Below are 24,607 nucleotides of genomic sequence, written 5' to 3' on the forward strand. Positions count from 1 at the left end.
AAACAGTTCAATACTGTACCTTAGTACAGGTGTTCCCTGAAGATCTGTGAGGTGATAAATGATCCAGAAAAAGGCATTCTTTAGATAATCACATTTGCTATCTAGAACCCCCTTTAAAAAAAAAAAATCCTGAAACCCTCATGAAAACTCTAGTCTGTCACCCTTATTACAGAATTCATCTCTTGAAAAATTGAAACTGCACCATCTCCTTTGGTAGCATATCTTGATCTAAATAAATTTTCCTCTTTTCTGCATTCTTTGTCTATTGCTAAATTCTTTCATAAGCTGGTCCTCTGAACGCCATCTTATATGGCACTGTCACATGAAAACTATCGTTCATCATGTCATACACACTAGACACACAGTACTTTAAACAAAATACAAAATACAAAGAGACCCCTATTACTGGAGTTCTGGGATGCAATGGACTCTTAGAAATGCTTTTAGGTTCTTGTCATCCTGAACAAAGAATTGGTCAAGACAACTGCAAGATGTATTGTAGTGAGATTTTGCATTTATTAAATATAGGAAAAGAAGTACAGGGGCTGGGGATTTAGCTCAGCGGCATAAGCACCTGCCTTGAAAGCAGGCAGTCGTGAGTTCGATCCCTGGTACCGATAAAAATGAAAAAAAGCCAAAAAAAAAAAAAAAAAAAAAGTACACTCTGTAGAGAGTGCACCACTTAGTGAGAACAGTGGCCTAGAGCTTAAAGACCACCTCTTTTGGCATAAGCGCCTGCCTTGTAAAGCAGGCAGTCATGAGTTTGATCCCCGGTACCGCTAAAAAGGAAAAAGACAAAAAAAAAAAAAAAAAGATCACCTCTTTTGTATCCCCCATCCCTCAGGCTGCTTTCAGATTTAGACCATCCTATCACAAACTTGCTTGATTTCTGGAGAGAATAATAGAAGATAGCACTTTCTGCCACAGGTTAAGGTTCTTGAAACTATTTTTCTATCTACATCCTCAATCTCAGTGACTGACAGGTAATGCACACTTGTTAGCCAGTTTGCCACACCCTAATATCATTTCTCATCCCTTCTTTTTTACATGGGGCAGTCAACTATAGGACTCAGAAACCTTGAACTCCTTTCTCCCCAAATGAAATCTGGTGCTTTTCTTTGTTTTGTTCTAAGTAGCGAATAGTGTCTAATAAGAGTCCCAGAGAACGGACAAGGAGAGATCTAGCTTACAAGGTGACCCTTTAGAGAGGCCTCATGGTGATACAGGTGTTTTTGCTCACAACCAAGACCCTACCTCCACCCTGCCATTCCCAGTGTGATATTGCTATTGGTTTTGAGTATTGACTTTGTATCCAGCTATGTTAATGAATTTGGTTACTAAATCTAGAAGTGGAGTTTTGGGGCCTTCTATGTAACATATTATTATGTCATTCACAAATGATACTTTAAATGCTTTCTTTCCTTATTCCTTTTATTTCTTTCTTTTCTCTAATTGCTCTAGTTAATATTTCCACAACTGTAGTGAAGAAGAATGGTGACAGTGAACATCCTTATCTTGTTCCTGATTTAACAGTAAAAGCTTGCACTTGGGTATTTGGTGCATATGTATTTATGATTATTATCTCTTCCTTGTGGATTATTCCCTTTACAAGGATGTAGTAACTGTCTTTGTCTCTCTTGATCAATCTTGGCTTGAAACCCACTTTATCTGCAGATAGAATAACTGTCTCTGTTTTTTTTTTTTTATGTGTCACATGGAGTATTGTTTTCCATCCTTTGACTTTCAGTCTTTGAATTTTTTTTAATTAAATGTGTTTCTTGTGTACAGCACATTGTTGGATTTTGTTGCCTGATCCATTGTGCCAGTCTGTTTCTTTTGAGTGCTGAATTGGTAAACATTAACATTGATGGTTATAATTGTTATGCACTTATCCTTGTCATGTCATTTCCCTGTTGTTAGTTCCCTTTTTGCTCTCTGTTTAAATTATTTACCTTGCTTGTTGGATTCATTCCATTGGGATTCATGGAGGTATAGTCCTTGTTATCTCTTTCTAGAATGTCTTTCAGAATATTTTGGACTGCTAGTTTGGTGGTCAAGGAATTCCTGCAGGTTTTCTTTTTCATGGAAGTATCTTATTTCTCTATCAATTTTGAAAGATAGTTTTGTGCAGTACATCAGTCTTCCCTGGTTAAAATACTTCACTCCAAGCTCTCTTTGACTTGTTTGTGTTGAGAAGTCTGTTGTGATTTTGATGGACTTTTCTTTATTGGTGATTCATTTTTTTTCTCCAACAGCATTTAATATTCTCTTCTTGTGTTGAATTTCTAGAGTCTTGACTATCATGTCTTGATGTAATTTTTTTTATCATGACTATGACTTAAGTATGTTTCACTTATCTGTATGTTAAGTTCTTTTTCCCTGCTTGGGAGTTTTTCTGCCATTGATTCTGTGGAGATTTTTTTATGTTATTTGTGCTATTTTCTGCTTTTTCATTGATGCTGATCAATCTTATGTTAGTCTTTGCATAATCTAGTACCTGTTGGAGTGATTTTTTTGTGGTCCCTTGCTATTTTTAAGAAGTTTTTCTTTAAAAAAAAGAAGTTTTTCTTTTCATGATCACTAACCACAACTCTGTCTTCTAGACATTCTGTTTTATATACTTACTGTGGAAGTTTTAATCTCCTGGACATCTGTTTGAATGTATTTCATGGATTCCATTTCTTTCATTTAATGGGCATTCATGATTTCCATCATTTTTCCAAACTTTACTATTTTTTAAAATCTGTATCTGCTTTGAGGTCATTATGTCTTTCATTATGGTTGTCATTGTAAGTGTCTTTTCTTTTCTTTTTTGAGTCAGGGTCTCACTATGTATTTCAGGCTGTCCTTGAACACATGGCAATCCTCCTATTTCAGCCTCCTGAGTGCTGGGATTATAGGCAGGTAGCACAATGTAAAGCATATCCATTTCTTATATCCAGAGTCTCAAATATGAATTCAACCCATTCCAACTGCAAGATTTGTTGGAGGCCAGAAAACATTGACTTTTGTCCTTCCTACTTAGTGTTTGGAGAGGCTGGTTTCTTTCCCTTCAAGTTGGTCCCCTGTCACCCAATTCTGCCCTGATGTTTCTTTGGGTCTCCTTCCTAGGCCCAGGTCAGTGGACTTGACATTCTTGAGGTGACTGTTACCTGTAGCCATCCAGCGCTGCATGTGTGGTCAGGTGGTCCTGAAAGGCCCCTTTCCAAGAGACATAATGTGCTCTAGGGACACACAAAATTAGATCACAGGCTGAGTGGGGTTACATACCTGTAATCCCAGAATTCTGGGAGGCTGAGGCAGGATGCCCAAGTTGGACAACTCAGTGAGTTAGTGAGATCCTGTCTGAAAAATAAGCAAAAATGAAAAAACTGGGGATATAGTTTAATGGACTTAATCCCTAGTACCGAGTGGATTCAATCCCTAGTACCAAAAAATAAAACAGGACAAAAAAATCACAACCTACCTGTGATCTGAAGCCCACTGTCTCACGTGCCCATTTCTTGGTGAGGAAAGCCCCAGACTCATCATGGTCCTCACCCCCAGGCACTTTCACAGGCACTAGACAGAACTAGCAAGGGCTGGAGGTTTTTGGAGCTTAGGATACCTCAGAGTCTGGGAGCCCAGGCCTGGAGGACATTCACAGCTGCTGTGTCAACAATGGCACCTGTTTTCCCAGCCCTTCCCGGGCCCCATCCTACCTGCTCTACCTTAAAACAATCATTGCCACACCAACCTTCCCTGCAGGGACCTGGGTCCTTATTATGCCTGGATGAAGGGGACTCAAGTGTGTGTGGTGTACATTCTAGATGGCTTTCCTAGCGATAGCTGAGGGCCTGTGACTAAGATTGGACTGTAGTAGGGGCTGCTAAAAGGGTGAGACAGCTGCTTAGTTGGGATGCTTTGGAAAAGAAGAGCACAAGCTGCCCAAGAAAGTCATGCAGGTCCAGAAACACAAGTTGGATAGAGGCTTGAGCTTCACCCTGGGGCAGTTCAGTGTGTTCATCTCAGTCTTTATTAATGTCCTGGATGAAGGACAGAAATAGACATGTCTGAACGTGATTTGATCCCTCGGGCCTCAGCTTATTCAGCTCAATGGTCTTTGGTTTTGATAGCCCCAGAAGAGTGTTACTGCTATCCCACCATGGTATTGCCTGGCTTCTGACAGCAGCTAGTCTAGACAAGGTCCTGCCTTCTTGGGCCCCTCAGCTCAGGACTGCCCAGTTCTGCTGTCCTTCCTGACATCCTTTCACTGAAGTGCCCCATTCCTGTGTCTGTCCTCAGGTACCTTGCTAAGAAGCTCTGTGCTAAGCCAGCTAGGTCACCTCGCTGCTTAACCCTGGGATACACACAGACACCTCAGCTTTCATTATCTCAAAGCTCACAGAGAAATTTCATGGGAGGCCTAATGTCCCACTAATGGGAGTTGGAGGCTACAACTCTGTGTGCTTATTGGTAGGGTAATTTATTGTAAGGCCACTTGAGAGGTGACATATTGGAGCTATTGATTTTCCTGGGGAGATCAATATGGGGTGCCCCAGGACAGGCAGGGCTATACCTCTGGAAGGACAGAGCCTCTTCCCAGGGACTGAGACCTGAAGATGGGATGTGAGCTTATGGGGGCAGAGGACAGGTGTGCTGGGCCAAGCACTGCCCACAGACAGTGAAACATATGCTTGGGCCTCAGCTCACTAAAGAGCCCAGATGGACCGGTGCAGGGGGAGCACACCTGTCCAACACCTCTAGACATAAACAGACAATGACTCTGAGAAAATGACAGCAACCCCTCAGGCTGCTGTGCTCTAGTCCAGCCTCACCAGAAATAAAAACCAGAGCCCTCATGCCTGTCTGACAAACTAGTCTATCTTGAATGGGTAGAAAACTCAGAAGGGAAAAGAAAGGGATGATTTATTGGCCTCCCCAGCAGGTCCTCAGCTTTATTCCTTAAGATACTTAGGCCTGTTGTCTATCATCACCCTTCAGTGCACCCCATAGAACTCCTTCATGACTTGGACTGGTGCAGGCTCCTACCTCAGGCTGTCCCTATTCCCAAGTTTGCAATGCCAGCACCACAGGCCCTGCCCAACCTTGTCTTCCCCATCTGGTCTGCTCTCTTTCCACACTACAATTTTCCATCCCAGGCTATGATTTTATTCCTGGCCGCTTGTCAGCCAAAGAAAATCATCAGGATTACTCCAGGACAAGGACAAGAGTCTGGCGTCAGTAGATGGCCTTCTTCATCTGGTACTAATGGGCCCCTCTGTCCTTGGTCATTGCAGATTCCTAAATCATACCACAGACCCACTGTCCAGATGGCTGAGCCAGAGGACAGAGGAAAGAAAGTGTACAGGTGTGGGGTTTAAAGACCAGGCTCTCATGGAAGAAGCTGGCAGTCCCAGGGAAATGACTGTCTCCTGTCCTTGCCTCACAGGAGCAGCATCGAAAGCCTCATATATTATCTCTCCAACTCATCAGTGTTAGAGGGGCAAGCAGAGGCTCAGATGTTCAAGGTGTCATCTAGGTTGTGGGGTCAGATGCTTCCTGTGGCTGAGGAAAATGTCCTAATTTCACAGCCACTCAGTCCCTCTTGTGAGTCTCCTGTTGTTCCTGTGCTAAAACTAATGGCCACACCTGAGTGACTTAAATGACATTTGGTGTTCTAGAAGTTAGGGGGTCCCAAGCAGGTTTCACTGGGTTGAAATTAAGGTGTCCGTAGGTTACACTTGAGATGAATAGAGATATTTGCTTCCCTTAGGTTTCCCAGCTCCTGGAAGCTCCTTCTACTTTCAGCAGCTTCTAATCTTCTAGTCGTTCTCTAACTCTGACCTCCTGCCTTGTCTTGAAAGAACCCTAGCCACCTTGGAAGAACTTTGGCCATCTGGAAAGCCCAGAGCTCCCAGCATCCACGGCATCATCTGAAGTCCTTTCAAATTCTTCCCTATGTAGGAACACACTGCCTCCTTGCAGCTGGCCCCCACACTGAATCCTCAAAGCCCCTCCTCTGCTCAGAATCTCCTTGAAGGTAGTGCTGTGTTTCCTTTCCCCAACTGCAGTGCCCAGCCCAGGGATGAATGGAGTAATCTGGTATTTGTGGGTGCACACAGCATGTCATGTCCTTTCTGTCTTATCCGAGTCAGGTTAGGACCTTATGGACATGGTCCACATTCCCTGCAGGGACCTCTACCTTGTTCCTAAGGCATCCAGCTGACTCCTTCCTTGCGTACCTGGTAGATGGAGGCAAGCAGCATACAGACCCAGGCCCATGGCCAGAGCGGCCTTGGACTTCTTTCTAGACACTTCCTTGTGCTGTTCTTCCTTCCCATGTCCAGTAGCAGAGGGCCCTATGGCTTTGGCCAAAGAGGGTGTGACCTCTGCCCCTCTGGGGTCCAGCTGTAGGGTCCTGAGCACATCAAGATAGGAGTACCATAGGCCCAAGTTTGAAGCACCTTAAGCTGGCAGGAGCGTAGAGTAGCAGAGGGGATATAGTGCTCCACGAGCCTAGGCAGTCACCAAAAATACTAACTCTAGGTCCCTACAGGTCTGAACTAACAGTTTCACAGTGCTGGGCCAGAGGGGAGATCACTGAGGCTGAGACAGAGCTATTCCACAGTCAGTACTGCACAAGTGTCTTTGGATGCTAGAGCCTTGGACTCAGACAAGCCTAAGGTCACTCTGTGGGGACAGAGGTCCCCAAGCAAACAGGACAATAAGAACTGAGCCTGGACAGATGGATCTCATTCCAGGATAATGACTCAACTAGGACACAGGCTCACCTGGGACATGGCCTCACTGGGGCACAGACAGAGATTCCTGCCTGGGAAGAGGCAGTAATATGGCCTGATAGGCTGTGATAATGGTGTCACCTTCCCTCTGCCCTGAAGTCTTGCCCAGGGACCTGAAGGCGACCTGTCCTTGCCAATCTCAGGATCAAACACCAAGCATACAATTTCATACTGAGATGTGGGCAACCTGTCAGAGTTGGCAATTGGAGGTCTTCATCCTTGGGGCCAGGGTGCTGACTAGCACCAAGCACAAAGTGGCTAGAGGGTCACTGAAATCTGCCTTCCTGATGCCAGGAAATAACTGCAGTCATTAGCAAGGCCCAGACCCCAGTGCACTGGAATCTCCTGGGATACGAGGAGGCTGTCTCCCACCTGAGGAGGGTGGGACTAGAGACAAGGGGCAAGGACCCAGGGAGAAGTGGTGTGGTGTTCACAACCCTTCCAGCCTCCTGGACAGGTGAAGATCCAGGAGCTGGAGATTTTGGACATTAAGTGTCACAGGGCTCTTGGGCACAAGTCAAGCTGGGAGGGAACTGTTGTCCTATTCTTGGAATGAATCCCAACAGCAATGGGAGTCGCAGCAGGCAGTATCTAAATCCTCCTGGCCAGTGGCAGTGGGTTGCTGCAAGGAGTAAAGTGCCCTGTAGAGCCACATGTGGTAATAATGGGGTAGCAACCATGACCTATATGGAAGGTAGCTGGACTGCAAATACCTGTGTACTTGGAAACCACTAAATGTGAACTTTTTTTTAGAAAGAGGGTCTTTGCAGATGTTATCAGTTAAGCTAATGTCATGGTGAGTTTGTGTGGGTCCTAAAGCCAATAATGAGTAACATTAGAAGGACACACACACACACACACACACACACACACACACACACACACGAACCGGCTATAAAGATGAGGCCAGATTCATGGATTGCAAGGGAGGAGAACAAGAAGTCAACAAGAAGCTTAGAGCTCCTGTGAGTTGGTGCCATGCGCAGGCTGACTGGGGGAAGAGCTAGATGCCAGCTCCTTCTGGTGTTCAGGCAAGGAGACAGGAACAGCCAACATCTCACCTACTCCCACCCCCCAGTAAGCAACAGGCTGATCTGCAGAAACACAGGCTGTGATGATAGCTAATGAGGTAAAATACAACTTAATGTTTGTAGTGTTTAGTGTTTCAGTGGCTTTGGAGGCCTAAAGCCTGTAGTCTGATCATCTATACATGTAGCATATATAGGGGAGCTCCTTCTGAAGGTAGTGGTCATTGTTAATTCCCTATTATCTTGTTTTGAAATCCTGTATCATTCTCATTGTTTTGTTTGGTTACATTTTATCATTTTATCTCGTTTGATTTTGTTGTATCTGATAGCATGGGCTGCTATTTCAATGGTAACATTATGGTAGCGAGTTTGGATTTACTATTTTGTTTTGAAATTTTGCATTGCATTCATTGTTTTGTTTTTATTGGTTGTATTCTGCTTCTGTTTTGTTTTACTATGTCTGAAGGTATGGGCAGCTATTTTGAAGACAATAAGAGGCATTATGATAACCACTGTTGATTTCCTATTATCTTGTTTTGAAATCCTGTGTTACACTGTCTTGTTTGGATTGGCTTTATTCCATTTTATTTTGCTTTGCTTTATTCTAAAATAGAATTAATTTTTAAATTTTAATTAATTAAATATAGCCATAGATAGCTTCACAATAGGGATATATTCTGAGCAATATGGCATTAGGCAATTTTATCATTGAACCAATGTTATCAAGTATAGTTATACTGACCTCGGGCTACAGGGTCTAAAACAAAAATTTTTAAAAAATGATGAGGGCAAAAACTGGAGCAAAGTGGCCATGGTCAGGAGCACCAAAGATTGCCAAGAACCTAAGGAGCAGAGGCCCAGGCAGGTTCCCCCTGGAGTCTTTGGAAGGAATCACCCTTGTTGTGACACCTTGATTTGAGCTCCAGCCCCCAAAACTATTTGTTTGTGGTCATTGATTACAGTGGCTCCAAGAAGCTAACCACTACATGGCAAAAAGTCTGAAAACCCCCGAAGTATTTGAGGGAGTTGGCAAGAGGCGAAGTCCCCGAGTTTCACTGTGGGTCGCAGCAGCCAGAGGAAAGCTTGGACATAGGAAAAGGAAGTCCCACCTCCATCCATCCCATGGAAGCCTAGAGCAACAGGAGCTTCAATCAAGTGAACTGAAAACTTCCCTGCATTCCTGCCAGTCAAGGCTTTCATCACAGTCCTATATGGGCTGGCTTCCACAGACCACAGCTTCCCAGAAAGGCCTCCTGTCACTGGAAGGGGCTTGGCAGGGGCTCCAGAGACCACATACATCAGTTCATCCTCAGGCCCGCTAGTGGTCCTATTGCTTCTGTCCCATCTCCTTCTCCAGAGTTTGGTTGCTGGCAGCAGCCTGTGTATGTAGCATAGAGACAAGCAGGATGTCCTCTAGAGAGGACTACTCCAGAACTCAAAATAGCATGAAATTTAATTTTCCACCTATTTGACAAGGCTTGGACTGGGCCCCAATCAGCAGCTGAGATAAGGGTCCTCGGGTTCAGGGTGTGGGCCAGCTGGACCCGAGGCAAACACTCCATGGTCCCCCAGCAGGCTGTGTGCAGGTGAGGCTGATCTGCAGTGCTCCCCCCGTGGGGCCCTGGTTGCTGGGTGCTAAAGCAAACGGGGTCTGTTTGCCCAGTCTGTGATGACAATGCCGTCGCCAAATATTTGCCAGCCTGGGGTGGTTGCAGAGCCCAGCTATAAATGCTTGGGCCCAGGTGGAAAGAGGCCTGCTGAATGAAGAGGTACAGCCTGGCCAGGTAGGAGGAGGGCCTGGGGTGGGCTGGGAGGCTGCTGGGGTATGGCTGGGAAGTTTTTGCTTAGAAAATTTCCCCAGGTCCTGTCTTTGTGTATCCCCACTAGATACTTCCTATAGCAGGGCACCCAGGTCAGCAGGGGAGGTCAGGTCAGAGTGATCAGCCAAGTGGGGAGGTCCCAAGTAGCTCCCCTCCTCCTCATCACTCAGCAGCCTCAGGACACCAGGGAATGGCAGGTGCCTCAATTACCTGACCCTGAGGTGCACCTGTCCCAGGGTTTGGCCACTCATTCCCAGTTCCCCTTCACAAGCTTAGCACCTTTACTCCCTCCTACTGGGGGGCATTCACCTTCCTCTGTGTTGTGGAGGGGCCTGGTAGCATCTGTCCTTGGGGTGAAGTTCAAGGATCCAGAAACTGTCAGCTAGACAATAGGAGATGGCAACCTAGCCATCTCCCAGCCCCTACCCATTTTATTTGGGGCTCACTCCTTCCACCATGAAGGTGCCTTGGTACCTTCTCCTATTGTGTTAAGTTAAAACCTAGGGCTGGGACTGGATGAGATGGGCTGAGTTAGCACGGCCTCATAGGCTCCAGTGCTCCCAACAGCAGCCACACAGGGTCGAAGTGGTCACCAGGCTACTGCTTTTGACATCACAGCAACTGAGGCAAGGAGGAACCTAGTAGCCTCCCCACTTCTCTGGGCAGCCCAGCCTGGGAAGAGCCAGGCCATTGCAGTTTCTCTCTTCCCTTTACTACATCTGGACTGAGTGACCACTATTTTAATGATTCTAGTGGTACAGTCCCTTCCAACCGACCCCACAAGTCAGGGACTGGCTGCTCCTGCAAGAGACTGGACCCCCTCCAGAAAGCCACACCTGTGCCTTGCATATTTTTCCCCCACCATCTACATCTACCTATTCCTCCTCCCTGAGATGATCAGCAGCATCCCAAGGAGAGTCAAGCAAATCTTGAGTCTATCAAGATGCTTCCAGTCCTAACTGCTAATCTGCTCCTCTACCTCCCTCCTCAGCTGGTGTTTGCTACCCCAAAGTCCCCAGGAGTTCAGGGACAGCAAGGATATGGCTGCTGGTGTGATCCAGCCACTCTGTGACTTCCAGCTGAAGCTGCAGTCCCATAAGCCCTTCTTGACCTCTGAACCAGAGCTCCCAGAAACTTCTGAGGAGGAAGAGGAAGAGGAGGTGGTGGAGCAAGAGCTGGAGCTGCAGGCTAAAGGACCAAGGAGTTGCAGCCTGGCTCCCCAGAGCCCAGACGTGTCCCCTGAGAGCCCCGACAGTCCTGAGACCCCACAGCAATTGCTCCGCTTTTCACAGCTCATCAGTGGTGACATCCAGCGGTACTTTGGCCCTAAGGACAAGAGGCAGGACCCAGACTCCTGTGATATCTATGCTGACAGCCACCCAGCCAGTTGCTCTGCCCGGGAACTATACTATGCCGACCTGATGTGCCTGGCCCAGGGTGGGTCCTCAGAGGACAAAGAGGCCACTGACTCTGGGGTCTGCTCAACTTGGGGGCTAGAAGGGCCAGCTTGTAGGTCTGCAGGTGGGGTGCCACCTCTGGGACCCTTGGCCGAGCTCTTTGACTTTGGGTTGCGGCAGTTCCCAGGGCCTAGTACATCTGTTGGTCGCAGGCTCAGACTAGAGCAGAAATATGGTCACATCACACCCATGACCCAGAGAAAGCTGCCCCCATCCTTCTGGAAGGAGCCAGCACCTAGTGCCTTGGGCCTGCTCCACCCAGGTACGCCAGACTTTAGTGACCTTCTAGCCAGTTGGTCAGCTGAGACTGGCCCTGAGCTGCCAGGTGGAGGCACCCAGGCCCTGGAGGGAGCACAGTTGGCTGAGGCCTAACAAGTAAGCAAGGGTCAGGAGAGCACTGGGTGCATCAAGAGTTGTCCAAACTTTCCTTCCTTTCCCCAAGACCCTTTCCCACCAGGCAACTTCATAGCTGGCTCACTAGCTCAGGCAAGGTCTGTCTAGACCCAGGGCAGGGTCTGGGCTTTTGTTGAGGTTTGGACCTACAAGTATCATGGTAAGAAGTCAGGATCAGTGGGGGCATCCAGATGCAGGCCTGAGTTCTTAGCCCCAGAGACTCCCTCAGCACAGGGTCTTCAGCGTTGTGCCCACAGGAGGAGAGGGCACAGGCAGAACTACAGCTCCCTCAGGCTATGGGCCTACATGCTTATGCCTCCTTTCAAAGAGGTTTATACCCTGCCAATCAAGCTCACCCCAAGATTCAGGTCAGTAGCAAGGACCAGGAAGGGGTCCATACCAGGCCAGCCCTCACCATTGCCCTGCATACCATGAGGCTCGAGTCTACAGTCCCTGGGCAGGTGGCAGGGCCAGACTAGGGATAAACCATGTTTTCTTCAAGGAGAGGCAAGAAGAGAGGGAAATGCCTGATTATGTGAGCAAACATAGCTGTTTACCCCCCAGATTACTGCCAAGAAGCTGCTTCTGCCAGTGCTGGATCAGGTAATGGCCCCAGGAAGGGGATGCAGAGGCCTGAGCCTCAGGCATGCAGCTTCTAGGCATCCTTCCTCCCCATATCCCTGCCAGGGATTTATGTGCATCCAGGAGTACTCTGTGAAAACACAGATGGGGTACTTTTTTCCTGGTACAATGGGGTTCCCAGACTGCCATGGAAAGTAACAGGCCAGGGACTAGGCTAAGAGGACAAGAAGGCCTGAAGGAGTAGGCCTTTTGATCTTGCTCCCTCCCACTGCTCCATCCTGGTCAGCCCCACAGGCCCCTGAGAGGACATCACCAGCAGGCAGCAGTGGACTATGGCTTCCACAGGTATAAGAGCTAGCATGTTTATTTTTGGGTAAAGCCCACAGGATCCCTATGGGAAGTCTCTGACATTGCTTCTGGCCTCTGCTGAGTCACTCGATTCAAGAGGATGGCCTTCCACTGAAGCCACCTGCCAGAGATACCACTCAGGGCCAAGGCCCCCTTCTAACAACCTCCCCATTGCTGGCCACTGCCCTCAGGGAATCCCTATCCCCTCTACTGGACCCGGAAAAGGCTGTCAAGCTCCTGCTGCCCACCTCATAGCCTGATAGATGCCCCAACAGTTCACAGGAACCTGCTCGCCAGGGGCCACATCCTTGATGAAAAACCGCTGCCTCACCAGGGACATGAACACCCTTCTGCTGCCCAGTGTTAGTGGCCACGGGCCCTTCTCACTCCACAGGCGCAGCATGCTCTCCCGCAGGGCTGCTATCTCCTCTGAACGCTGCAGGATGGACACAGGGGCGCCAAGCGGGGGTGGGACGGCTGCTGGAATGTGGAAGTTGATGACAGGGCAGGGTGGGAGAGAGAAGATGGTAAACAGAGGCTTATCTCCCCCTTATCTTCAAGGAAAGGCTCAGCATCAGCCAGACACAGTTAATTTGTGGGTTCCTCTGGACCCCTTGGGAGATTATATAGCTGGAAGACTCGGCTAGGCTGGGGCAGGATGGGGTTAGGGCTGTGGGCTCCATCTCACCAGCTTGGTCTCTGTATTAAACTTCAAGTTCTGGATGGTCTTGTTGGCCTGGATGCTGGTTTCTAACTTTATCATTTGCTTCTGAAACTAAATATAGCCCAATTTGTGACACAGACTGAGGCTCCTGCTAGTTTCCAGCTGCCTTGAGTCCTCAACCCAGAATCACTGAGCAACTCAGAGCTTAGGCAAGTGGTGGGCCCAGTGGTTTCCCTGGGCCCAAGGGTACCGTGGCCAGCTTGCCCTGGATTTCTGCAATCTTCCGCCCAGGGCTGTCCTCTTTGAGCAGTTGCACAGATGACAGCAGAGTGGCCAGCTCCTGCCTCATAACCTTGACCTCGAACTCTCTGTGGGCATGGAGGACTAGCATTGGTACAGGGCAAGACCAGCAGGGAGGAGGCTTGGACCTCCGTGAATGGCAGAAGGGGAGCTTGATGGACTATGGGAGGCTGCACCACAGGAAGATGAGCCCAGAGTGGGGCTGGATGGTTAGGGACGGGATGGAGCTGCCACAGCAGCTAGGCACTTGGGGAGCACTGTGGGGACCAGTGTAGCCCAGAGACAGTCAGTACAGATCCTGACTTTCTCTCAGGAGTATTGGAGGTGAGCTGATATCCTTACCTGGCTTTGCCCTCTGCCAAGATTTTCAGGTCTGCATCACTCTTGTGAAGGATACACTTATCTGAGACACCTTCTATCTGAAATGTGGAGCACACCCAGCTGGTGGAGCTCCAGGCCAGTTCAGGCCCAGCAAAGGCAACACAGGGAGGGGTGAAGGGAAAGGGGAGAAGTCTCTGTCTCTGAGGCTAATTGTGCCCACCCAGACACATACCTTGCCTCCAACCTTTACCCACCTGTTGGGGGAGGCGGTCTACCTTCTCTTGAACTTCCTGCAGGTGGGCTGCAACCTCTTTTTGCCTCTGGGCCAGGTCCTCAAGGGACTTCCTCTCTACACCTTCCCACTGAGTCTTTGTCTTGGATTCAGACAAAGGTGGGAGGCCAAAGAAGGAGGGTGGATAGAAGATGGATGGGGCTAAGTAGAACCCAGCCACAAGGAGATTGTGGGAGGAGGAGTGGTGCACCCCTCAAGGGTAGTACCTCCATGTCCACTTCTGATTTCGAGCATACTGATGCACAGACTCACACAGCCCAGGATGGCCTGGCCAAGCATCTTGGGGGATAGACACACCAGACAGGGGAAGAAAGTCCTAGATCCTCTCAGACAAGGCCACTAGGCTGAGTATAGCCACACCCCCAAGAAGGCCAGCTGCTGCCCACCAAAAGCTGATAGATACAGGGATAGAGAGAAGGCTGGCCATCCTATAGGAAAAGCACTGAAGCTAGGGTCTGGGGCCCTTCTGGAAGCTGTTCAGATCACACATGCCTTGAAGGGCTGTAGGGCTGGTCAGGGATCCAGCTCCCAGACCAAAGGGTGACAACCATGATTATGACAGCACTAGTCACAACAGCCCAAAAAGAGAAACAATTTGTGTGTATATTAACAGACAAGTGGGTAGCAAAATATGGACTTTCCACAGTGGAAATGTCATAGCCATCAAGGGAATGAGACACTGGTAGACATTGAAGCAAGGGACCATGAGGACATCATGCCCCATGATAGGGGACAGAAACCAAAGGCCACACACTGCATGACTTCATGATGTGATGTGTCCAAAATAGGGAAACCATAGAGACAGAAAGTAGCTTAGGGGTCTGAAGAGAACAACAGGGGCTGAAGAGAATGTAGGGAGATCCTGATAGATCTGATGACAAAGTTCTACACTGCAGCAGTGGCTACACATTGCAAGAACATGCTAAAACCACTGAGCCTCACTCTTGAGTGTGAGTTGACTGGGGTGTGAACCAGATCTGAATAAAGCTGTGTCAAAAAACAAGGGAAACAACTCCTGGGCAGAGGCTGCCTCATTGCCCCTATATGGGATCCAGGGCTATCTAAAGGCCATGAGCAATGGCTGCAGGCCCTCAGAGGCCTGTGTAGCAAGAGCTGGGTAGAGGCTGTGGCAGGAGCCACCCTTCTTTGAACAGGAGGCCATGGATGAGGGTCACCCAGGACTGAGAAGAGTCACTGAGTTGAAAGCTCAGGACTGGTTGGGGTTACCTGAACCTGGGGAAAGTCACTGTGGGCATAGTCCTGAGTTGGAGTCACCTGGCCTGGGGACAGCTACCCAGTGGCTCAGGGTAGCTCAGGCCATCCTTCCAGAGTGCTCGTCCTGCCAAGCTGTCGGCACTCACCTCAGACAGCCTCAAGCCTAGTGTCTGCTCCTGCAGGTCTAGTCTCCAGCTCAGGGCCAAACAGTGGTCATCTAGGTCCTTCAACTGCTGCGCCAGCTTGGCTACTGATTTTTCCAGGACCTGGCTCTTTTCTTGGAGCTACAGCAGACAGGGAGTGAGTCAGAGAGGGCTTGGTTAGGGGTTTATGTGTTATGCATGGGGATCTCTATCAAACACAAACACACACACACACACACATACACACACACACACACACACACACACACACACACACACCTGCCAGGCTCCCTTACCAGCTCCACTGCATCTTGTGTCTCCTTCTGGGCCAGCTTGCTTTCCAGCTGTACAGCCTCTAGGTTCTCCTGCATGTAGGAGGCCAACTCCTCAGCCTGACTTTCTTCCAAGCCCACCTTGGAGACCCTGGGGTTGATGCAACAGAGACTTCATCAGTGGAGGCTGGTCAACCCCTCAGTGCTGGGCTCAGGAAGGGGAGCCAAGTTATCAACTCTAGATTCTTCTAGAACTCCACAAATCAGAGGACTTGGTATTGTCACTGGTATCACTAAGATGGGTGGAGGGACAGGAGCCCCCTGCCAGAGGGGCTACTACTCTGTCTTGATGTGTCCAGAGGTACCTAGTACTCTACTTGGAACCACTGGGGCTGGAAGGAGGCAGGATTATTGATTGCTGAGCTGGGCCTCTGTGGTCAGATGAGAGATAGGGTGTCCCACCCTGGCCCACAGCTCCCTATGATCTGAGGATACACACCGGGCCTTTTGCTCCATCAGCAGGATATGGCTCAGTGACATCTGGTTTTGCCGCACAAACTTGGTGAGTCGAACCACAGCTGCATCCAGCCCCCGGCACTGCTCCCGAAGGCAGCCCTCTTCCTCTTGCTGCAGAGAACCATCCCTGAGCCTCAGTGCCCACCCTGGCTCCACCCAGCACCTAGAAACCAGGGCACACCTCATGCTGTCCCCACAGGGCCTGGACACGTTCCTCAGTCAGCTCCTGCAGCTTCTGCCAATGGCCCTCTAGCTCCTCTCGCAAGCTTCTCTCTGTCTCAAGCCGTGTGCCTTCCAAGGCCTTCATTCTCTGTGGAGATATGACCATTGGTTGTGAGTCTATACCCTAGCCAGCTATACCAGCACCATAAATAGCAAGGTTGAACATGCTATGAGCCCTACCTGCTCCAGAGCCAAGAAGCTCTTCTGCAGGAAGCTGCACAGCTTGGCCTCCCTCTTCAGGAAGCGGAGGCTCATCTCTTCCCCAAGTTTGGTGAGCTGGGCCTAGTGAGGGGCCACACAGTCACTGCCAGGCTGCCCACTTGACACTTTGCCTGCCCCTCTTCTTGGTGTCCTAGAAATTGAGTCATGTCTCCTCTATGGTCCCTTAGCCGAGATGAGCTGGGCTTGCCTCTGGGCAGGAAGGTACAGAGGGTGGACGGGAGCCACTGTCCCCCAGAAGACCAGACTCCTGGGTCATGAAGGGCCTGAAGGCCAAACGCACATGGGTCCAGACATGCTCAGTACCATCAAGACGCTGCCAGGGGGCTGCAAAGTGGTCACCACATCCAACACAGGTTGGAGAGTCAGGCAGGGAAGTGTATGTGACTGTGTGAAAACACCCCTGTGCATGTGCTCTATTGTGTGTGTGGTGGTGGTGGGGCTCTGCTTCCTCCCATGTGTGCTCTCCTTCTGCCTGCAATATCTGAAGGTTCTAGAGGGGACAGTCAGCTCTCTGGCCATCTGTTTCACAGGGTCTAGGCACCAGACACCTTGTCCATACCACAGGGCTCTTCTGCCATCAGCCCCAGTGAACAGGCCCTAGCTGGGGCTGGGAGACCTACAACAGCCTATGGCAGATGGCAAAGGACAGCCCTCATCCTGATCAAAAGCAGCCAAAGCTCCCACATGGAGCAGCTTCCCCCATATGCGGGATGTTAGGAATCTTTAGCCTAATACCTCTGCCCTTCCCACAGAGCCAATTCATTAACTTCTCACCTGGCAGTGAGACAGGAGCTGGCTAACTCCAGCCTGCAGAACTATGGGGGAAGCTGGGCAACCACCTGCATCCTGCCCTTTGAGGAGCAGCAGATGTGCAGCAGAATGTCAGGCTATTTACAGAACTGAGGACCTGGGTCATGGAGGTATGTGGCAGTTCTGTTTCCCACCTTACTCCACAGAAAGGCTCCTGTTGTGGTGGGGGTCAGGGGATTGGGCCCTGGGAATTTACAATTCTCACTTCCTGTAGATGGATACATTGAGGCTGAAAATGGCCATTGGAGGTGCTCTTATGCTCTTACATGCTGTCCTCTGAACCTGGAGGAAGGAGCGGCAGCAGCAACCAAGATACCTGGCCACAGCTTTCTGTGATGAAGAACCACCCCCCAAAACCATGTTGCCACCAGCCAAGTTGCTGCTGAGCACTGAAATGTGGATATGTCCAAGAAACTACCTAAAATTGTAGGTAATGTCAATGGGCAGTGCCATTATGGTGAGAGGCCACTACACAGAGCAGGGCAAGACCAGAGTCCTCCTCATGTCCCACCCATAGGGAAACCCAGCTGCAGGGAGCTGCATTGATAGCAAAGGCACAGACTAGAGACATTAGGGTCTCCTTTCACACTCTGTTGGTGGCCCTTGTCTGGGCTAGCCATATCTGCCAAAAGGTACCTGCATCTTGGCCACCTCATGGTCCACCTTCTGGCTGGTGTCCTCCTGGCTCTTCTGCAGAGAGCTGTAGGCTGCCTCCCGGGCCTGCTCTTCCTGCCTCAACCACCCAGACAGCTTGGTTAGCCTAAGGGCAGGCAGGTGGGGTGACATCAGGTCAGCTGCCTGGATGCCTAAACTAAGTAGCCACAAGGAAGTCGGCCAGGCCATGGGATACAGTCCTCTCCAGGCCAGGGAAAACAACCCACTCAGGAGGAACACAGACAGACCTCGGAGTCCTCAGTGAAAGGGACTGTAGCGGATCCGAAACCCTCCCTCCCCTGGGAGCCGACAGCTCAGCACTGAGTGTAGGGAATGTCCTGTTCATATTGCTGCACCACAGAGCTGGTGAGCTGTGACCCCTAGGCACATGCAGGTGGGTGCAGAATCAACCCACCTGAGGTTGGCCTCCTGCCCAGAGCCCTTCCGTTCCGCATCCTGCAGTGCCTGCCTCCTCCTGATCTGAGTCAAGGATTCACGGACCTCCACCAGCCTGGCACACAAAAAATGTTAAGCTAGCTAGTGCAGGCTATGCAGTCTTTAGGGCTGTGTGTGTGGCCCTACAGCCAGTGCCCTGCCACCTCCCAGACTCAGCCTTCTGGAGTTGGACCATGCATAGATACTGCACACAGAGCCAATGTCTAGGCTCCAGCATGGCCCCATTCCTTTTGCTTTCTCTGAAGCCTGGGCCCATAGTGTGTGTGGAGATACCTTTTGTCCAGGATCTGTATCTGGTTCTGGTTCTGGGCCCCAGAAAACTGTAAAGAGGAAGGTGTGGGGCTAGCCAGGCTGCATCTGCCATCCAACCTGCATTTCTCCAGCACAGACTCAGGTGGGGACATAGAAGGCAGGCTCAGGGTCCAGAAGGCAATGGCTCCAACCCCCAGGAAAGGAAGACTGGTCTGTGGGGGAGGGAGCTCACCACCTGCACCTCCTTCTCCGGGACGTGGGCCACACGTTTAATCTCTTGCCACAGCTGCTGGAGCTCTGAGGATTGCTGCTGCATGTGCCCATGAACTTGCAGCAGCTCCCTCTGCAGGCTCAGAGAAGCCTGCTCACAGTGCACCTTGTGTCCCCGCAGTGACACCACCTCAGCTTGCAACTTGGCCACACTGGTCAGGGCCAGAGTGAGCTACTCAGGGTGGGCTCACTCTGGAGGTAAGGCGATATCGCCCCCACAGCCCTTCTGCCCTGTACCCTTCAGGCTTACCACTCATTCAAGTGCTTGGAGATATCCTGCTCAGGGGGAGGGGAGCTGGACACCAGGGGGCTGGACTCATTCCTCTCGGAGTTCTCTTCTACACTCAGGGGCTCAGGGCTGGCCAGATCTCCTACCATGAGCAGATCTAAGTCCTCCAGGGTGACAGTGCTGGGTTGTGAAGGGGGCGACATCCCTGACAAGGGACTGTCAGCGAGCTCTGCAAGAAGAATGCCTTGAGAACTCAGCCCTCAGGGCAGTTTCTCCAACTTAAGACTTGTAGTAAGGACCCAAAGCATGGCAGTGACCTTTGTTAACCACCCTGAGTCACAAACCATGGATCTGGTAGGGTCTCAGATCTAGAGCACTGCCTGAGGACATTCAGCACCAGGGAGTAGAAACAGCTCAGTGCTCTTACCTAGCCAGTTTCAGCAGATATTTATGGGGGTTGATTAGTAGTTGTCCCCCATAGCACCAGGGCCTGTGGGCTTCCAGCTCACCTGACATGGCTTCACCAGCAGCCCTTATTTCTGGATTTAGCCTGGGGCCAGTGCTCCAATAACCAAAGCCGGACACTGGACGAGGGTGGCTGGGGGTTGTGCTGTAAAGTGATGAAGAAGTTGGGATCAAAGGTTGTAGAGCCTGGGAAAGTGGGTTTCTGCCCTTACATCTTGTCTCCTCCTCAGAGGATCCCTGGGAGGTAGGCACAGTTGGGCAGAAGAGCAATTCTGAACCATCCTTTCCTTACCAGAACCTTGTGACTTCACAGCCCAACTGCCAGTGAAACCTGAGTCCTCACCTGCCCTGAACAGTCTCCCTAACTGTCATTCCTGGGGGCTGGGGATTTAGCTCAGCGGCATAAGCGCCTGCCTTGCAAGCAGGCAGTTGTGAGTTCAATCCACGGTACCGATAAAAAGGAAAAAGACAAACAAAAACAAAAACAAAAAACTGTCATTCCTGGAAAGGCCTCGGGTACAGAGCAGGGCCCTTCTACAAAGAGTTTCCTTCATGGCAGGAGACTGGCCCAGGCAAGAGCCCAGGACAGAAAACCACAGGTGACCCTGAGAAGATCCTGAGGGGCCAAGGTCAGCAGCCATCTGAAAGGAGGCGCTGCCAGAAGACTTCCCATTCCCAGCAGCCATACTCACGAAGTCAGGAGAGATGGGAAGTGAATTCTGATTGTTTTATTTAACCTAATATATCGAAAATATCATTTTAACATGTAATCAATACAAAACAACTGTGAAACAGAGATTGTACATGCTTTTTTGGTACCGCATCTTTGAGGCCTGGTGGTCTTTCATAGCCTTTGGTCCAACTCTGATACAACCCTTCCCCACCTAGGAAAAACAGTAGTAAGACAACTGAGATCTGGTCATATAAAAGAGGGACCTATGCCTAACCAGGGCTTCCCCAGACTCTACCTGTCCCTCATCCCAGTTCTCCCCATGAATACCAGGTCAGGCAGTGAGGTACCCTCTTCAGTCCTGATAACTGATTGCACTAGTAGTAGGGAAGCCTTTTCCCTACAATGACATCTGTTAACACCCAATCTATTGGGAGTGGTTGAATTGTTAGTGGAAACTAGAAAATAGGGAAGGAGAAAGAGGGGCCAGGCAGAAGAGCAGGGCTATGATGGACAGGGACAGGGGAGGGGAGCCAGACAGGTGGCTGAGGTGAATCAGGTATGAGATGAGACTATGCAGAGCCTGGATGGACTAAGGATACTGGCATGCTGAGGGCACATGTGACCTAGAAACCAGAGGCAGCAGATACTGGGGGAAGGGTGAAGTGTAGGGATGGAGACTGGGATGGGGACGGACTTGGGGGCTCAGGTGAGGGTGGCAGGCCTGTCCTCAACTTCGATCCTGCAGGGTGTGAGAGTGGCATGGTGTTCTTTTTCTGTTTGGTACTGGCACTTGAACTCGCGACTTTGCGCTTGCCAGGCAGGCACTGTGCAACTGAGTTACACCCTGTTTGGCAGTGTTCTTTGAGGTACCGCCGAAGGCAGTTAAGTTCACAGAAGGCCCCAGTCTCACACCCACTACCATCAAGCCCCACGTCTCAGGCCCACATCCCAGGCGAGATGGAACCAAGAGGCTGTACTGGTAGGCTGTGCCCAAGTTCTTTATTTCTCATACCCAGGATCCAGGATATTCAGTCCTATATCCCATGACAGCATAGTACAGGGAGTGTCTCGCAGGATGAGACTGCTGGTCACATCTGCCAGCCTCCACACATCTGCCAGTCTTGTGTAGGTGCATGACAGAAGCGTCCCAGAAAGTGTTCCATAGGAAGGGGCTTGCAGTGACCAAGATACACCAGATCCAGCTTGGCCCAAGCAGGAGGATCTCTGACAAACTGTGGAGTGGCTAGGCATGGCTTTCTAGGTCCGGTGCTCACCAGATTGTCCAGTTACCCAGAGGTAGGCCCAGGCTTCCTTTGAGGCCAACAGGCACTCCCAGTGAGGTCTGTATTTTATGGCTGCTGCAGTCATAACTGATGCCAGGGTCCTCAGGTGTGAAGAACCCCACTTTCCCAACTGCTGAATAATGAGCCCAGCTCTGGAAGGCTCAAGTTGTGGCAGAATCAGGTGTCAGGTACTTAGGTTACTCTCAGCTCTTGAGACTCTGGCAGAGAGCACATTTCACATGTCTTCTGGGCATGGGGTTGCTCAAGTGGGGCTTTATGGAGTCCCACAGCTGAGGCCCAGGAACCTCAGGCTATTGACGCCCAGAGAAATGAGATGGGGCCTGTGGCTGAGAAGGGCAAGCCAGTTTCTGTGTGGCCTGAGCCACCAGCTGGTGTTTCAGGCTGGCTTGGCCTGACAGGGTAGGTACTCATGGGAAACAACAAAGAAGTGGTGACAGGGTGCAGGGCACAGCTTACCTGTCACAAATACTGGCCCCTCTTGCTGGTTCTGGGGAGCATGGGGACAGGGGGGCTGTTGCTGCACACACGCTTAATCAAATCCCTAAAGGGCAGGGGGTGAGGCCTGAGGGCCAGAGGGAGCACAGAGAATGCAAACCAGCTGTCCATGATGAGGGTCAGATCCACGCCACCAGGCCCATGCTGGAGGACATTTGCTCTAGGCACCACACCGCTCAGGGAGCAAGCCTCTTTGGCTGAGACCAAGGAGCCTGGGAGGAGGTGCGAAGGGGCCAGGGGTATCGCTGCCCACCAAGGAAAGGCTGGACCTCATGTCTGGGCCAGTGAGAGCTCCTCCAGGCCTCCCTTTCCCAGACGGTACCTGGCCAGGTCCTTCCTGGTCACCAGCCCAACCACCTGCAGGGCAACACTGGGTCAGAGCCTCCTCAGGGTCAGTGCCCCACCTGCCAATGAGAGTTCCTGCCCCCTCCCATTGCTGGGGGAAAGGGAGACCCTAAGGGAGTTAGTAGAGGGTTTCCCATGAAGGATATGGATCAGTGGCTTCACCTGATTGCAGTTGTCCACCACCACCAGATGCCGTAGACCCAGAGCGCGGAACAGTTTGAACACCCGTGGGAGGGAGGCCTCCTGCAAGATGGGCACGGCCTCAGCCACAACTCGGTGACCAGATCCCAGACTCTGGCACATTTCCTGGCTTCGGGATACCAATATGTATCCTGGGCTATCCCTCCCCCTCCATGTTTATCCAGTCCTGCCTGCTTGGGCCCCACTGTGCTGTCACAGAGCTTTAATGGCAATCAACACCCAGCCCATTGGGCCCATTGGATAGCCCCATCCCAAGCTACCCACTGATATTCTGGCCACACAGCCCTGTCTGGTGGCCTTGCCTGATGGTACTGCCTACACACCTGGGGGACAGTGTAGGGGGAAGGGTTCATGAACTCAGACAGGTCCATGGTGCACTCGCGCTCATCCTGTGACACATGGATGGACTGGATTGGGGGGAAGCGTGGGTAGGCATCACGAAAGTCCTTCAGTCTCAGCCGCCGCTGAACCAGGCCCATGTTAGATCTCTCCACAAACACCTGAAGGGGCCAATGATTAGGCTCCAGGGGGCATACTCTGTTCTTCCCCACCTCTCCACCCACTGCTGGCTGGCCCTGTACCTTGTGCTTCAGGAGCACGATGAGTTGGGAGCGCAAGATCAAACCCTGGAGCTGGGCTGGCTGTAAGAGAAGTAGGGGTTAGAGGCAGCCTTCAGGGAGCAGCCCCAGCCATGGCCACTGACAGCCACCTTGGAGCGCCGACCTGGCTGTAGACACCTGAAGTGCACAATCCCATTAATTCCTGGAGGACCTGAGCTGGGGCAGTGCGGTGCCAGGATGGGGCATCTGTTGGTGAGATACAGCCCTGGGTGCAGTCCCCAAATTAAGTCCAAATCACCTGTGATAATGCCTTAATAGTCCAAGCAAGATAGGACCTGGGCAAGGGGACACAGGAGTAAGCTGGGCTCACATTCTGCTAGCATCTGCTGACAGAGCTCATAGCTACAATGGAGACAGCTGACCTGCCTAGTTTGTTTGGAAGTACAGGGTGTGTGTAGTTTGTGGGAGCACTCCCATGGCCAGCCTGGGTGCATAGCTGTGGGTACAGCTGTTTCTCCAGTGGGATTTCACTCTGCACCTAAACATGGGGCTGCCACATTCACACAACTGCACAACATGCTTCCAATCACAGACCACAGAGGAAGGGACCTCAAGTCTGCAGGGAGGGAGGGCTGCTGGTACCTGGGTGTTGTCTGAATCTTCCACCACAGGGAAGCCATTGTGATTGGATGCTGTGTTGCTGAGGACATCCACAATGACACCCACCTTCTCTCTTCTCCTTAGGCACGTCACTGGTGTGCTCATCACCTCCCTGATGAGAAACCAGTACATAGTCACCAACCAGGCAGTTGCTCACCAGACACAGCAAGGTTCTTCCTCAATATCCCGTTTTTGTACCAGGATCACATTCAACAGGTACAAAGCTGCAGCACTAGAAAACTGGGAACTGAGGACTCTCTAATACCAGAAGCCAGCTCTGAACTGACCATGGGGGCCTGAAGGCCTGGCAGTTAACCCTTTCCCTGTGGTCCACCCCTCACCTCCCACCCAGTGGTCATGGGGCAGAGTGGCCATACCTGGCAGTGAGCGAGTGTGAAGTGACTGGCGCCTCCCAGTGCAGGAAGGGCACACTCTGCAGTTGGATGTGCATGTCGTACAGACCCTGGGAGAAGGTACCATGAGGCACAGTGCCAAGGATGGCCCAAGATGCACTGTGCCTGCCCCACCCAGGGAAACCTTTAGGGCTGGCTCTGCAGGGACTCCCACCCCTCTGCAGGTGCTGCGGGCCCCACAAACCAGTGTTAGGATCAAGGAAGGCCAGGGCGTGGGGTGGGAAGGGTAAGTAGGCCTTCCAC

The 24,607-nt window shown here is 50.8% G+C and overlaps 3 protein-coding genes across 10 annotated transcripts in view; 1 reads left to right on the forward strand and 2 right to left on the reverse strand.

Moving 5' to 3' along the window:
- Positions 1-494: 494 nt before the first annotated feature.
- On the reverse strand, positions 495-20,248 carry Ccdc154 (coiled-coil domain containing 154). Of its 6 annotated transcripts, XM_063226262.1 has the most exons (18): positions 20,006-20,248; positions 19,758-19,858; positions 19,270-19,477; positions 18,982-19,171; positions 18,771-18,817; positions 18,457-18,552; positions 18,024-18,147; positions 16,536-16,637; positions 16,315-16,443; positions 16,117-16,244; positions 15,642-15,768; positions 15,349-15,486; positions 13,950-14,069; positions 13,717-13,793; positions 13,325-13,442; positions 13,099-13,185; positions 12,659-12,846; positions 495-9,188 (listed from the first exon to the last, which is right to left on the reverse strand). In XM_063226262.1, the coding sequence occupies exons 2-18, from the start codon at positions 19,762-19,764 to the stop codon at positions 8,786-8,788; spliced, it is 2,289 nt and encodes a 762-aa protein (XP_063082332.1). In that variant the 5' UTR covers positions 19,765-19,858; positions 20,006-20,248; the 3' UTR covers positions 495-8,785. The 6 variants fall into 6 exon arrangements, with proteins under 6 accessions (XP_063082332.1, XP_063082333.1, XP_063082331.1 ...); XM_063226263.1 differs by having other exon boundaries at positions 18,985-19,171; positions 19,758-20,248; XM_063226261.1 differs by having other exon boundaries at positions 19,758-20,248.
- On the forward strand, positions 10,671-11,459 carry Percc1 (proline and glutamate rich with coiled coil 1). Its single transcript, XM_063226268.1, has one exon. The coding sequence runs from the start codon at positions 10,671-10,673 to the stop codon at positions 11,457-11,459; it is 789 nt and encodes a 262-aa protein (XP_063082338.1).
- A 1,118-nt stretch (positions 20,249-21,366) lies between the features above and the next one.
- The window catches only part of Clcn7 (chloride voltage-gated channel 7), a 31,224-nt gene continuing 27,983 nt past the window's right edge, over positions 21,367-24,607 (reverse strand). For all 3 annotated transcript variants that reach the window (XM_003478446.5, XM_023560771.2, XM_003478445.5), the window contains 6 exons: positions 24,329-24,414; positions 23,934-24,063; positions 23,313-23,372; positions 23,055-23,231; positions 22,693-22,773; positions 21,367-22,542 (listed from right to left, as the gene is read on the reverse strand). In XM_003478446.5, coding sequence (XP_003478494.1) covers positions 22,456-22,542; positions 22,693-22,773; positions 23,055-23,231; positions 23,313-23,372; positions 23,934-24,063; positions 24,329-24,414 — 621 coding nt within the window. In that variant the 3' untranslated portion in view covers positions 21,367-22,455. The remainder of the gene's footprint in view (positions 22,543-22,692; positions 22,774-23,054; positions 23,232-23,312; positions 23,373-23,933; positions 24,064-24,328; positions 24,415-24,607) is intronic.

This window comes from Cavia porcellus, unplaced genomic scaffold, assembly GCF_034190915.1.
Source record: "Cavia porcellus strain 051 isolate PalLab524CR breed Dunkin Hartley unplaced genomic scaffold, mCavPor4.1 scaffold_16, whole genome shotgun sequence".
In the NCBI taxonomy this organism is placed as follows: Eukaryota; Metazoa; Chordata; class Mammalia; order Rodentia; family Caviidae; genus Cavia; species Cavia porcellus.

Coding starts and splice junctions, on each gene's coding strand:
- Percc1 (XM_063226268.1), top strand. CDS start 10,671: ATGGCTGCTGGTGTGATCCAGCCACTCTGTGACTTCCAGCTGAAGCTG.
- Ccdc154 (XM_063226262.1), bottom strand. Junction 18,148..18,456: donor GGGCAGGAGGCCAACCTCAG/GTGGGTTGATTC, acceptor GCCTGCCCTTAG/GCTAACCAAGCTGTCTGGGT. Junction 13,794..13,949: donor TAGACCGCCTCCCCCAACAG/GTGGGTAAAGGT, acceptor TCCACATTTCAG/ATAGAAGGTGTCTCAGATAA.